Source organism: Chenopodium album, chromosome 18 (genome assembly GCF_948465745.1).
Source record: "Chenopodium album chromosome 18, dcCheAlbu1.1, whole genome shotgun sequence".
Lineage (NCBI taxonomy): Eukaryota > Viridiplantae > Streptophyta > Magnoliopsida > Caryophyllales > Amaranthaceae > Chenopodium > Chenopodium album.
Window position 1 is genome coordinate 11,232,930 of NC_137851.1, and position 15,919 is coordinate 11,248,848.

The 15,919-nt window shown below is 30.8% G+C and overlaps 2 protein-coding genes across 2 annotated transcripts; both read right to left on the minus strand.

Annotated features, from left to right (window-relative positions):
• Positions 1 to 1,362: 1,362 nt before the first annotated feature.
• On the minus strand, positions 1,363 to 3,513 carry LOC145591808 (cytochrome P450 CYP72A616-like). Its single transcript, XM_081648303.1, has 3 exons — positions 3,240 to 3,513; positions 2,580 to 2,800; positions 1,363 to 1,794 (listed from the first exon to the last, which is right to left on the minus strand). The coding sequence occupies exons 1-3, from the start codon at positions 3,511 to 3,513 to the stop codon at positions 1,363 to 1,365; spliced, it is 927 nt and encodes a 308-aa protein (XP_081504429.1).
• Positions 3,514 to 6,254: 2,741 nt separating this feature from the next.
• On the minus strand, positions 6,255 to 9,080 carry LOC145591809 (cytochrome P450 CYP72A616-like). Its single transcript, XM_081648304.1, has 5 exons — positions 8,807 to 9,080; positions 8,301 to 8,521; positions 7,574 to 7,818; positions 6,986 to 7,361; positions 6,255 to 6,686 (listed from the first exon to the last, which is right to left on the minus strand). Exons 1-5 carry the CDS (start codon positions 9,078 to 9,080, stop codon positions 6,255 to 6,257), a joined length of 1,548 nt encoding a protein of 515 aa, XP_081504430.1.
• Positions 9,081 to 15,919: the final 6,839 nt, after the last annotated feature.

A 15,919-nucleotide genomic window follows, 5' to 3' on the forward strand; every position in this document is an offset into this window, starting at 1 on the left:
TTATCCAAATCTCCGATAAATAAAATGTAGAAACCATTAATTTAATAATTAAAAAAATATTTATTTTCGATAAAAGCGCATGGCATGGAGACATAGATAAAGACATTATATCAACCAAGAAAAAAAATAGACATTTAATTTATTTTAGAATTAAAAAAAAAATTGTAAAATAACTACGAATAGTAAATTTTTTTTATTTTACAATTTAAAAGCACAACTAACAAATGAGATTTGAGAAATTAATTTTACATATCATATAAAAAAAAACTACGAATAATGATTTAGGATTTAAATTATTTAAAAAACAACCTTAAAATTTTTATCCTATTATGTAACGGATGAGATAACATATACAAAGGCAAGACCAATGAAAAAAAAATTACATTTTATTTTAGAATTAAAAAAAAAAATAAAGCCACATAAGAATTAACGAATGATATATGAGAGTTAACTTATAAAAAATCAAATTTTATTTTAGAATTAAAAAAATAAATATGATTTAGGATTTAAACTATTTTAAAAAAAACAAAAAAAAAATATTTTCACATGAAAAATTTTATCCAGCACATTTGGGGAACGATCATACATTGTGAGATTTTTAATATAAAACTAAAAATTATCTCATTTTGTTGCATTCTGAATAACATAAAAACAATCATCATCCTTTTTTAACTGGCAATAGCAAGTTAATCAAAATATTATAGGATGTAATTAAGAAAATATAATTTTATGAGATTTATGGTTAAAAAAATCATGCATCGTACGGAATTTCATGTAGTAATTAATAATTATGGTCAAAGTTAGTACATAATTTGTTAAAAAAAAAAAAGTGAAACATGTCAATTATTTCAAGATAATTAAGACAAAGGGAGAATTTACTACCAAAAAAAAAAAAGAGAGAATGTTACAATATAATACTTGTAACACACTTTCAATGTAAAGAATTTTAGCACAAATTTACAACTTTACCCATAATTAACCAATTAAATACACTATTGCTTTAGTGTCCCCGACAGTAATTCACTGGACTTTAATTAATTAATTTATTTATTTATTTTTTTTTTTTTTTTTGAAATTTCCTGTCTAATAATGAAAATTTCATTATAATTGTTGGTTATTATTCATCCCTTGTATGTGTATACAAACCTTTGATGATGAACAAAATTGAAGAGGCAGGTGAAAGATGTGAATTATGGAAAATTAACAGCAACACATTACATACATTCTTTGAGGAATATTGCAATTTTTGTGAACAAACAATTAAAGACAGCCTAGTGACAAACTATATTTTATGCTCTCATTGCTTGGCAAAACCAACACAACCAAAAGAACAACAAACTAACCAAAACGTCACCAATCGAACTAAGCTAGCTTACAAATAATGACTTGCGCCCCACTTAAAGGTTGAAGGGTCATCATAACACAAGGCATATGATTATAAGAAGGTAAAAGCTCAAAAGAAAAGCGTTGCAGCAACATAGACAAAGCCATCTTAGCTTCAATCATGGATAGTTTTTGCCCAATGCAAACCCTTGGGCCCCACCCGAATGGGAAATATGGAGATGGATCATTATCGGATGTCTTCGAAACCCCCTCATAGAATCTACTAGGGTTGAACTCGAGTACGTCTTTTCCCCACACTTGTTCATCTCGATGAAGGCATGGGGTTGGGATGAAAACATAGGCACCACCAGGGAGTTGTTTATCTCCTAATTTTGCCCCTTTCTGACCCGTGGTTCGGAATATGCTCGATGGCAGATATAGCCTTAATGTTTCTTGCAAAACCATGGCTACCTACATACAACACGTACACAAAAATTACGATCAAGGTCACCCATTTGTACAATACAAAGTAAAACAATTAATGGGCCTAAAATGATCGAGTTTCTATTTTTATATATAGATAAGTACTCCGTACAAGTGTAATCGTTCCTTTACATGTACCATTCATTATTTAGCTAATTCATACCATTATTTTAATTTGTGATATGCGTAAGTATTCATTTAAAAAATTAGAAGCAATAATGATAACAATAATGATTTACAATTTTGAGATGACTTAAGTCGTCAAACGAAACTGTTAGAGGACCATCTCAACCAAAAGCTTAAGCTGATGGTTGAAGCCCAGGACATACCTGGTGCAAATTAATTCCACTTTGAAGGAGGGGCGGATGAGATTCGAACCCGTGACCTTTGTGTCACGCTGGCTCCGATACCATGTTAGAGGACCATCTCAACCAAAAGCTTAAGCTGATGGTTGAAGCCCAGGAATATGTTTAATACTCTATCAAAAGTGCAAACACAAGTGGAAACATGAAAACATAAGTAGGCCAGAAATGGAAATTTAGTTGCAAACACAAGTGGAAACATGAATCAAAAGTGCAGTGGGACAAATAATCGCGTTAATTGTATACTTTTACACAAGTGGTAATAATCATGTTAATTCAGATAGAGTATAGTCCGCGTTAATCAATAAATTGTATTGTCTATATTATTGACAATTTGTACGGTTATTGTTATCCAAATTTCCTACTCGGTAGTAAATTACAAAAACAATAAGAAAGAGCATAGCGTAAAACCTGTAACTTGGTCATATGGAAGGCTGGACTGAGCAACTTTCTGTGCATGACCCATTTATCTCCATTCAAAGTTGAGACACCAGTAACAAAGAGTCTGGTGAAGCCATTGATTTCTGGCTGTCGAAATTCTCCGGACTTATTCGTTAACATTTCTCTAATCAATTTTGGTTCCATCAGCACTATTCTAGGCACTTTCCCCGTCCAATTAAAGAACATTTTACCTATTTCACATAAATATATTATTAAAATGATTTAACAAGAACTCAAATGACTACATTTTATCATAATAGACTTTATATCTTAATGCCTAAATTTTATGGCTTTAGCTTCTTGCCTTCTTTCTCTCACCCCTTCCCTCTAACAATGCACATGACATAATTAAGAATAACGTGTGAAAAAATATTGTAGAATAATAGATAGTCCCACGAGTTTAATTAAATGCAAAATTAGATTATTATAAAAATTAGATTATAAGATTATTATAATAAAGCACTACTTAATTAAAAAATTAAGCTTCGAAGGTTAATAATTTTATATGTCGAAGTTGCCACAATTATGTAATGATGTTGGGAATTTGGCTAATTGTGGTTAAGTAATTATATATAAGACAATGCCAAGGAAATTATGCATCAATATTCTACAAATTTGTTTAAAACTTACCATAAATCTTCATTAAATATGACTCAATAGGATTGGAACATGATAATATATCATGCGTTGGAGTTTTGGGCATGGAAGAAATGCCATTAATCTTCAATTGATTTAGCTTATCTCGTTCACCACCCCATAATTGGTAAGTAGTTCCATCAATTCCTTGTTTCCTTAACCATCTTTCTTGCCATCTTGGCTTCAACACTAAAGCATTTACCAATTTCACTATAAAAGCTACCACAAACAGTCCTAAAATTACTGCTATGCCCATTACAACAACCATTGTACTATTGTTGTTAGTGTTTTCTCCATTAATATTTTAGTGTTTAAAGCCAGAGTGGCCTGTCTATTTATATATGCACGTTTTTGTCCAACTCTACTTAATTACTCTTTCAACCCTATAATGTATAGTTTTCATTTTTTTTTTTTTTTTTTTTTTAGAGAAGTTCTAAAGGACACTATATACCATTAATAAAAGCCATACGCCATTTATAATTGACAATCAACGATAATGAAAACGGATCAAACAAAATTAAACAAGAATTGGTCGGGGAAGAGCTAAGAATCCAAATACATAAATTTAACAATTCGGCGCATTCTAGATTCGTTATCTCATACAACTTTTTGAGTGGATCCGTCGCTGCTTTATAACTTTGTGAAAAAAAAATTCTAGTGCAGATTTTGTAACCCGAATCCGAGCAATAATCAATAACAGCCCCGCACAACTGGAGACCAATTAAATGCAATAATACCTTGTCTTTTTGAAGGAGTTCGAAAAATCATATTTTTCGAAGGTGATCAAAAAAACCTTGTGTTTCGAAGGATATAAACCCTTTCTTTTGAGGGACACATTATTATAATAACCTAAAAAACAAGAAAAAGAAACTTAAAGGAAACAATAATTGGGGCTTTTCACCAGTGAAATCCGATAAAAGCCCCTTTAAAATTAACAATGAAGGCTAAGTTTAAGAGAGTTTTAATTTTTATTTTCGTTTGCAATAAGTCTATATTTCCAAAATTAATAAATAAATAAATAAATAATACGGATTAACAAAGCAAAAAGCGCATTAATGTAGCTCTCCTCGTGTTGCCCCGTGCGTCATCCCTAAGCTTACCATGTGTGCAAAACTGCAAACTGCAAACTGCAAACTGCAAGTCAGTGTCCCCAGCTTGTTTTCAATCACGGACAAAATAATGAAATGGTTAACCTTTTTTAAAATAGTATTATGAAATGTCACCTTGTTTCTTTTTCATTGTAATAAAATAATATTATGAGGAGATATAAATTTTTTTTTGTTGTAACTAAAAAGAAATCTATGTAAGATATAATTTAGTGTAAAAGCTCAATTACACAAAAAATATAATTAAATACTCCATATAAATTTTCGGGAATGTAATAAGCAGCATGACTAACTGACTATACATATTACATAGACAACTACTGAATAACAATCTCATGTTAAGTTTGAATGAGTAAAATAAATGTCCCTTCTGCCTTAGTTGGGACTAGCAAAGTAGCAATGCAAGCCGTCGAGGCCTTTATGACACTGAATTTCTTCCTATATATTTATAAACTTCATTAGTGACTAACATGTAATAATGGAAACCCTGATTTGATACGAAGACTAAATAATGGAGATGACAATAGATTCACAAAAATAAATTTTTTAATCTAGTGACTAATACCAATAGTACATCCGGCCGTTTACTCTAACGTACTTTAATTTATTTTTTGACGTCCAATTTTTTTTTTTTTTTTTTTATAACACATTTTATTTGTTTTATAGTGTTTTTTTGCCCACCACACTATATATATGCGACAAGATGGCACACACTAAAATCAGTACCCGAAAATCCCTGACCGATCAAGTAACCCCTAACCGCATAAAAATCCTCACCAAGTAACCCATGACTAATTGAGTAACTCCCGGCTACACCGTATGACCGGTCATATATGAAAATTTGTGTTTGGTCTAATGTTGTAATCTCTTTAAAAATACAATTCAATGTACTAGCATTATATGTCCCTTTGCATTTGGATCTTCGCCTTTTATTTCGTTTATAAACATTCGAAGAATTATAATTTTAACCCTAATTCAATATACGCTTTTAATGTTATTTACTTTCATGATCCCCCTAATCTATCTTTTATTATTATGAAAACTCTTCATTTAAGAATTACCATGTGATAGGGGAAAAAAACACAGTAGAAAAAATTTTAAATAATTTTTTTTACGAAGTATTATATAAAAAAAAGACTAGTTACAACAGAGCCCATGTGTTTTCTAAGCCAACATTGTTTTTTTTTTTTTTTTTTTCCTGATAAAATAACATTGATTTGAGAGGTTTTTCTGTATTTTGATTATCCTATTTCCTCTAGGTTTTCTTCTCCTCCCCAAATGAAATAAAGAGAGATGTACATTGGAGTGGGCTTTTGACTTGGTAATCATGATTTTTTTTATAATAGCTTAACTCATTTAGTAGGTTTTCACTATTAAATAAATAATTTAATTAAAATAATTAAAGTGGGCTAATTTAATATGTTTCACCCAAAATAATTAAATTTAATTAATAGTCAAATAAGCCTAAGTCAATATTTTGACTTTGACCTATATCAAATTAAATCTGACGTGGCACTTATATAAATTTTTCGTGTCTATGTACAACACTATTACTAGTAAGTGTCCACGACAATAATCCACTTGACTTTAAGTTTTTTTCGAAATTTCATGTCTAATAATGAAAATTTTACATTATAATTGCTGGATATCCCTTTTACATGTATACAAACCTTTGATGATGAAAAATTGAAGAGGCAGGTGAAAGATGAGAATTAAGGAAAATTAACAGCAACACATTACATACATTCTTTGAGGAATATTGCAATTTCTGTGAACAAACAATTAAAGACAGCCTAGTGACAAACTATATTTTATGCTCTCATTGCTTGGCAAAACCAACACAACCAAAAGAACAACAAACTAACCAAAACATCACCAATCAAACGAGCGAGCTGAGATCAAACTATGCTAGCTTACGAATAATGACTTGCGCCCCACGTAAAGGTTGGAGTGTCATCATAAAATAAGGCATATGATTATAAGAAGGTGAAAGCTCGAAGGAAAAGCGTTGAAGTAACATAGACAAAGCCATCTTAGCTTCAAGCATGGATAGGTTTTGCCCAATACAAACCCTTGGGCCCCACCCGAAAGGGAAATATGGAGCCGAATCTTTATCGGATGCCTTCGAAACCCCCTCGGAGAATCTACTAGGGTTGAACTCAAGTACGTCTTTTCCCCACACTTGTTCATCTCGATGAAGGCATGGTGTTGGGATGAAAACATGAGCACCACCAGGGAGTTGTTTATCTCCCAATTTCGCCCCTTTCTGACCCGTGGTTCGGATTATGCTCGATGGTGGATATAGCCTTAATGTTTCTTGCAAAACCATGGTTACCTACATACAATACACAACAATTACATACGATCAAGATCATCACCGGCCTATTTGTACATACAAAGTAAAACAATTATTGGGCCTAAAATAATTATTGAGTTTCTGTCTTTATACACAGATCATTACAAGTGTAATTGTTTCTTACATACATGTACCTTTCATTATTTAGCTTATTCATACCATTATTTTAATTTTGATTTGCGTATCAGAGTATGTATACATTTAATAAATTAGAAGCAATAATATTAATAATAACAATAATACTTGTAAAAAAAATAAAAATAATAATAATAACTTACCGTTTTGAGACGACTTAAGTCGTCAAAGGAAGGTGTTTGTTCACGACCAAGAAGTTTAAGTACTTCTTCTCTTGCCTTTTCTTGCCAGTCTTGATGCATGCTTAAAGCTACAATAGCCCAAGTGAGCGAATTCGCAGTTGTCTCGTGCCCAGCAAAGTAGAATAGCTTACACTCTTCGATAAGCTCTTGTAATGTCAATCCTTTACCCTCTAGCTGGCTGTTAAGATTTGATTGAAGCATCAATCCTAACAAATCATCCTTCACAATACCATGCTTTTCCATGACTCTCGCTCGCTTTTGAATGACACCTTTCAATGCAATTGTCACTTCTTTTTGGATTTGTTTCATCCTTGCATTTGTTTTCGTAGGCAAATGCCTACATTGAGGTTCATTTGTACGTTAGTAAAATAATATTGCTCCCCCAACCCTCCCACGTGACAAAGAACACATCTATAATAATGTTTGCGCAAAAACTAGTGGGTTCAATTGACCCGTTGGCTTCCCCCTCTAAAGGTTACTAAAGAGAGAAAGAGAGAGTACATAGCGCGCATCCTTACAAAAGTGTTATTAGCATATAAAAGTGGTTACCTTAAGAATGGAAATGTCGCCATATAGTACATTTTTGAAAGTAACTTTGATTGCTCATTCATGAGTTGAAATACTTTGCTTCCTTCATCATAATTGCTGCCAAATGCCACATTTGATATGACATCTGCAGTTAATTTTTTGAACTCAGAGAAAACATTAATTTCACATGAATCCTTTGCTCCTAGAACTCCCTCCCATATCGAAATCATTCCTAATGTACATTTTAGTATCGATGGCACCATTCCCTGGCAGAAAATTGCAAGACAAATTATTACTTACATGAAAACATACATATGTATTTTTTTTTTAATTGGTATAGCTATAGAATTTATTATATATACCCGGGTGTACCGTACACCCAACTAAATCAAGGTTAGTTTTTGCTCTTCATTTGATGATAAAATAAAAAACAATTATCAAAATGAGAATAAATACTCATAGGTATACGGTACACCTAGGTGTATATAATAACCTCTCGTTTAGCTAGAGTAATATAAAATTAAGTTGCAAACACCCCTAAATCAATAGTGCACTGGGACAAATAATCACGTTAATTATTTTATAATTTTACACATGTGGTAATAATCGCGTTCAATTAGAGTAAAGTCCTCTTTAATCAAGAATTTATATTTTCTATATAATTGACAATCTGTACAACTATTGTTATCCAAATTTCCTACTCTACGGTAAATTACAAAGACAAAAAGAAAGAGCATAGGGTAAAAACCTGTAACTTGGTCATATGGAAGGCTGGACTGAGCAACTTTCTGTGCATGACCCATTTATCTCCATTCAAAGATGATACACCAGCAACAAAGAGTCTGGTGAAGCCATTGATCTCTGGTTTTCGAAATTCTCCGGACTTATTCGTTAACATTTCTCTAATCAACTTTGGTTCCATCAGTACTATTCTAGGCACTGTCCCCGTCCAATAAAAGAACATTTTACCTATTACATAGGTACATTAAAGAAATTCTAATCAAATCACACACTACTACGTACATTTAATCATAATATATAATATATATGTACGTAGTCCACGAGTTTAATCAAATGCAAAATAAGATTATTTATTATGAAAATTAGATTATAAAATTATTATAATAAAGTCGAAGTTGCCACAATAATATAATGATGTGGGAATTGGGTGATTGTGGTTAATTAATTATGAGACAAAGCCAAGAAGATTATGTATATATGCAGCAATTTTCTATAAATTTATTTGAAACTTACCATAAATCTTCATTAAATGGGACTCAATAGGATTGGAACATGATATAATATCATGAGTTGGAGTTTTGGGCATGGAAGTAATGCCTTTAATCTTCAATTGCTTTAGCTTATCTTGTTCACCACCCCATAATTGGTAAGTAGTGCCATCAATTCCTTGCTTCCTTAACCATCTTTCTTGCCATTTTGGCTTCAATACTAAAGCATTTACCATTTTCACTATAAAAGCTACCACAAACAGTCCTAAAATTACTCCCATACCCATTACAACAACCATTATTGTACAATTGTTGTTAGTGTTTCCTTTTATTTTCTCCATTACTATTTTAGTGTTTAAAGCCACAGTAGTACGGTTGTCTATTTTTATATGCAAGTTTTTTGTCCAACTCTACTTAATTACTCTTTTAGCCCCTTGGTATATGTAGTTCTCAACCTGTTTAACATCAACACGGGTTAGCAAGGGCGAAGCTACATGGGGGGCGGGTGGAGGCCCGGCCCCCATGGCCCAATTTCGTGGCCTATTATTTTAACTGCTGGCCCCTACAAATTATTAGAATAATACTATTCTAGTTATACATTTAGCTGTATTCAACGCTTGTTGTAGTGGTATGACTCCCATTATTCAGGGTATGAGATCCTAGGATCAAGTCCCATTAGAGACAAAGACTAGTACTTTTTTTTTTAAACCCCAATTATTGATGGACTTTGACGTTGTTAATTTGTTTCACTACTTAATCAATAATTTTATGATTTTTTTCTCAATTTTTTATAATAATTTGTAAAATTCTTCTTTATAATGTTAATTGCTAAGGTTTAAGGATTAAATACTAGTAGTAGCCTACTCATTACTATTTATAAATCAATTTTATTTCCAAAAAAAAAAAAAAAAAAGCCTACTCATTACTTAACTTTTTTAAATAACCCATTGAATTTTTTCACCTTATTCACCTAAGCTACTTTGTTTGTCGTTTGCTATTTATAAATAAGATAATGTATAATTAAAGATGATCTAATTAGATTCATCTCAATTTAAATAATTCATATATAATTTTTTTGTAATGTTTACAAAGACTTAATTAGATATACTAATGGTAATGAAATATATTATGAAGCTTAATTGTCTTAATAAAACTAGTAAATTGATATGTATGTTATTATTTTGATAATTGTGATAGGTAGGATATCTCATCTAACAAATATAAATTTTAGTAGAATGCATGGAATTAAAAAGATTCAACGATTTTTTTATCTTCTTACAGTTAAAGTATCAAACTATTTTCACATTAATTTTATTTTATTAAAGTGTTAGTCGGCCTCTATAGCTTTAAAATCCTGGCTTCGTCCTTGCGGGTTAGGTTTGGGTCAAGGGTTTTTCAACCCGTTTAATATCGACACGAACACGAACCCAATATGACACAACTAGTTTGACAACCCTAACTCGATTTCCTCGTGTACCGCATGCACCATGCATGGTTCTTCCGATCCCTGAGCTTACCATTAATAGTGCAAACTGCAAAGTTAATTATGTCAATGTCCCCTTGCCAATGAACGATTCAACGGAGGAAGTAAATAAGCTACAATATATATATATATATATATATATATATATATATATATATATATATATATATATATATATATATATATATATATATATATATATATATATATATATATATATATATATATATATATATATATATATATATATATATATATTGTATATTCCACAAACAAACAATAAGTTGAATCTTACCATGCATATTATTTCTTCATTAAACGGCCTCAACAAGAGGTATACCAATAATTTCAACCATTGTAAAATTATTGTTAGTGTTCGATCTCTCTTTTATTCTCTCCATTACTTACTATTTTAGTGTTATTAATCCAGATTGCTGTCTATTTATGTGCTTGTCCGACTCTAATTAATTATTAATTAATACGAAGTACCTTTTTTTTTTTTTTTTTTTTTTTTTTGAATCACATAGTACCATGTTGTTTTTTTTGTTTTTTTTTTTTTTTTTTTTTTTTTTTTTTGACAATCAAATAAGCAAAGCAGGAAAGATACAAACTAGTTACCCTTCCTTGCTGCAACGGCAAGGTTACGGGCCTCTGCTACTTTACATCTCTTTACTTTCTTAATTGAAAAATAGGTAAAATTCCTAGTGAAAGACTTAACTTTGTGATTATTATTTAATTATTTTTTAGGTTGAGATTTGGTATCACAGTTCAACCTCTCCAAAGCGACTATTAAACTATTAAAAAAAATACTCCCTCCATCCCCTATTGATAGTCTCTTATGGGTATTTTTCACGGGAATTAATAAACACAAATAAGACTAGTAAAAGTATACTGAAAAAGTAAATTGACATTGGGTATGTAAAAAGTAGAGAGAGAAAGTAATAAAGTGCATGGGAAAACAAAATTTACATGGAAAAGTTAAATTTGCACAAATATTGTTGCAAATTGGAGGGAATTTTGGTAAAAAAAAATTAATATTAATGGTTGTTGGAAAAAACAAATAGGGTGAACATTTTGGGACTAAAATTTGTCCATAAACGACTATCATTTGGGGACAGAGGGAGTACATAATAATAAATTATACTCCCTCCGTCCCTTAATACAAAGCCTCATTTCCTTTTTGGGTAAACCAAAATACAATGCCTCTTTCTATTTAAAGGTTGTATTTTTTTTTAACATTATTACTTTCTTTTTATGAGTTGTCATCTTATTTCCTTTACTTTTTTGTACTTTTAACATCAATTCCCAACACTTTATCTCTCTCTCTCTCTTTAATTAGACTCTCTCCAACGGTGAGACTTGAGTGAGTTTTTTCAGGAGAGAGAAAGTATTTTTTGCAAAGGATACCAATAAGTTGGTATCTAAACTTAGCAACTCCAAAAGAAAGTTGCTAAGTTTAGATACTCAATTTTGAGTCTCATTTGACAAAAAAAGTGGGCCCTTATCAATATTATAATATGTTTTGTAATTTATTTAAGTTTTAATTTTATTTTTTTTCTAAAAAAACTTAAAATATGATTTGGTGGGCCATAAATTGAAAGTGACATTAGTATACTTTAGAAAGTCTCACCATTGGAAAATTAGACTTCACATGAGTTGCTAAATTGAGAAGTGGGTTGGGTATCACTATTGGAGGTAAAAAAAACAACTCATTTTGTATTTCAATACTCAAAGTTGAGTCTCACGATTGGAAATGGTCTTATTCCCAACTACTTTTTCTTTCTCTCTATCTCTCTCTAACCCCACATGCACATGTATACTTTTAATCATTAGTTTTACATAGGAATGGCAACGGATCAGATTCAGGTCGGATGTGGCTAAATCCGAATCCGATCCGTTTAGTAAACGGACCTTGGACTCAGATTCGAATCAGAGTCTGAATCCGAAAAATTCGAGTCCAAATCCGATCTGACTCGTAATTTTGGAATCCGAATCCAGTCCGTTTATATGGACCTCCGAAATAATCCGAATACTTTTTTTTAATTTTTTTTTTTGTAATGTCATATACCTATAATTGCTTGTATTGTCATACCAAATAAAGTTTAAACATAACATATTTAAATTATGAACTAAGTTACATAACAAAATTTTGCTATAAAACAAGCAAACAATTGTCCCAAGTTATAAAGCATATGCTCATACTCTCGGATTCGGACTCGGACTCCGTCGGACTTTGCGTAGGGTCCAAGTCCGATCCGCCTCCTATTCGGATTCAGACTAATTTTAACGGATTCGGATCGAATTTTTTTTTCTTCGGATCAAATCGGATTCGCATCGAACTCGGATTAAATTGTCATCTCTAGTTTTACAAAATTTACAACTTTTTTAATTTCCGCCCAAAAGAGGTTTTGTATTAAGGGACGGAGGAAGTAAGATATATAAATCGATCAATCGTCACCTTTAACCGTTACTTTAAGTTTTGGTTGAAATAATCGTCTAAGATGATATCTTGAATCAACGTGAATAGGAGGGCCCGTTCTCAAATCTAATCCCTTCTTTCAAGTGAACTCATATTGCATCTACATTTAATCTATCAGCTTATTTAACAGTAAAATTCTATTACTAAACAAGTTTAGTTAGCTAATTGAATAATTGATAACATTTTCCCGTGGGTAATTGATAAGTTTTTATACTTTTCCGATTATAAGCTTGAAGTTTATATACTTTCTTTATTTTTCGATTGATGAATCCGTAATCAATGTTGGCACACAAATTAATAAAGGGAAAGGAGGTGTAGAAATTAACATAACTATTGTGCTACACTGCTACATAATTGACTATATTGTTTATATCAATCAAAATATACATGTGGAAAAATTTAAATATTAACAAACTATCTATCTTTTATAAATTTTTTAATATTACCTCTTATTTTAATCAATTAAGACCTATTTATTTCAGCTTAATTTCAATTCACTTCAATTCAGTTTAGTTCAGTTTAATTTAATTCAAATTCAATCAGTTTAATTCACTTCATCTCTTAATTTCCTTCTCTAATAAAATATTCATTTCAAATTCAATCACTTCAATTCAATAAATATAAACAAACCCTTAATTTATCAAAAATTATGCATCAAATATACACTGCAACACTTTGGAAAACACGAAGGGGGTTGGAAAAATATGTCACTTATGAATTGTGATCAAAATGCCACTCACCGTCATGCACTCATGCAGACTGCAAATGATTATGAATTGTTATCAAAATGTCTAAAAATGAACAATTTGCAGTCATGCACTCATGCAGACTGCATAGGATTAAATCACTGACTCACCGTCACCGATTACCATGAATTTAATACGTTAGTAAGCGATCCTCGTGTATACCGTATGGGCGTATAGCGTGTACATTGAAAATTAATTTGCAAAGATATTTTATGATACTTGTAAAAGAAAATATATATGAGTACTCGTATATTTTATTGCAATAATTTTAACTTACAAAGTTTGAACCCCATCAACTATAAAATGTTTTAGAGTAAGGGAATTTCCTTACCTCTTCCCTCTACTTTCAAATGTCAACTTATAGAGGTGGGTTGGCTAAACCTGTGAGAGGTGTCGATTTAGTAGGGTCTTTCATCTTACCTTAAAAAAATAAATAAATAAGTAATTTACAAAGTACATTTTAAAGTACTCTCTTCGTCTCAATTTATGATTCTTGTTTGTGTTTTTCGTGGTATTTAAGAAATGGGGGAGAAAGTAGATGAATTACATTAAAAAAAAAAAGTGAAAAGTACAATTATAGATAAAAGTTAAAAGAGAAATTGAAAAAAGGTAAAGACAAGTGGAAAATTCAAGAATAATTTTAAAAATTTAATAAATAAAGTTTTTAAAAAATAAGGGTAGCCTATGAGTTACTATGGCTATGTTTGGTAACTAACTTATTTGAGCAAAATTAGTTTATTTGACCAACATTAACTTATTGGCTATTAAATAAGTTAATTCAAGGTGTTTGGTAGGTACCTTATTTAAAGAAGTTATTCCACTAAATAAGCTCTTTTTAGGAGCTTTTTCAATTAGCTTATTTAATTTTTATGCTGAAATGACACTTATACCCCTATTTAATTAAAAATCCTATATGAACTACATACCCCACGTTTAGTTTATTAATCATTTCACATAATCAATCAGCTTTAAACAATCAGCTATTCACCAAGCACTTTTCTACAATAAGCTATTAAAATAAGTTAGTTAAATCAGTTAACATAATCAGCTAGTTAATATAAGCAAACACAATCAACTTCAGCTTTCAGTTTTTCCCAAATACGGCCTATGTGTGTTAATCCAAACTTTTTGACAAAGTGCATTAATCCAAACTAGGGAGTTACTTTATAGAGAGGGAAAAAAAAAAGTTTTCCTTGCCATCATGTAAAATTTGTAAATTTTGAAGGTCAACATGTAGAATATATTTCTTTTTTTTTTTTTTTTTTAAAAAATGCTATACATAGCCCTTAGGGCTAAATATAAGCATTTAAAACACTTTTAAAAATTGTATAAATTTAGAAAATCATGACAAAAATACACTAATCTACGCGTGTTTTTATCATGAATTCCTAATTTTATATAATTTTCAAGAGTGTTTTAATGCTTATATATAACCCTAAGTGCTATGTATAGCATTACCTCCCCCCCCCCCCCCCCCCGGCGTTTGCTTTTACTTTGGAAAGGAAACAGAAAGTTGTACAAGGACATTAATATTATTTATACTATACATTAAAAGATGTTTCGAGTCATGTCATTTTACGTGGAACTTTTCGGGTCTTCTTTATTGGTTATTATTCAATGTCATTATACATTTCAAAAAATAAATACGGACTATATAATTTATACGAAGTACATGATATGAACTCTTAATCTCAAGGTTAAATAGTACGGAGTAGAAAGCTAACGGTAGGATTATATCATAATATGTGGTTTTAATAACAAACAATTTTATCATTCCATTTATTTACCTTTCTCAGATAACCACCCAACATATCCCCAATTTTTTGTTTCTATCCATTTTTCTTGTATCTACCGCTATCCTATGTAAATTACTATGTAAAGTTTTAATAAATATCATTATTTACTTTTAAAACATAGGTCTTTTTAAAAACATTATACACTGCCTCCGTTATCATGTTCAACATAGGACAATAGTAGTCTTTATTAAGTCAATTAATTAAAAAAATATATTTGAATTCACCTACCTCTATTTCTGGTTGGTAAGGAGAAAAATCCTACTAAGTTTGAACCTCTTACAGGTCATTACGACCTAGGTAAATAGGGTAGGCACTTTAAATATATGTGTAGGGGGGGAGAGGGAAGGGGGTAAGAAAATTCCCACCTCAAAGTGTCAATAGTAGATTTTGATCCTACTACTAAAGATTGTGAGATGTAAACTTTTTCACTAGATCAAGTTTGGTTGCATCTACCTCTATGTACATGTACATACAAGGTTTTGTTTAAAAAAATTAAAAAAGCTGTATTAGTCGTGCATAACATGACACGGAGTATAGCATTAATTGAGAACGGAGATATAATTTACTTCTTATAGAAGTAGTTTTATTATTAAAATTGAAGAGCTTGGCAACTCAAGTAAAAGGAAAAAACAAC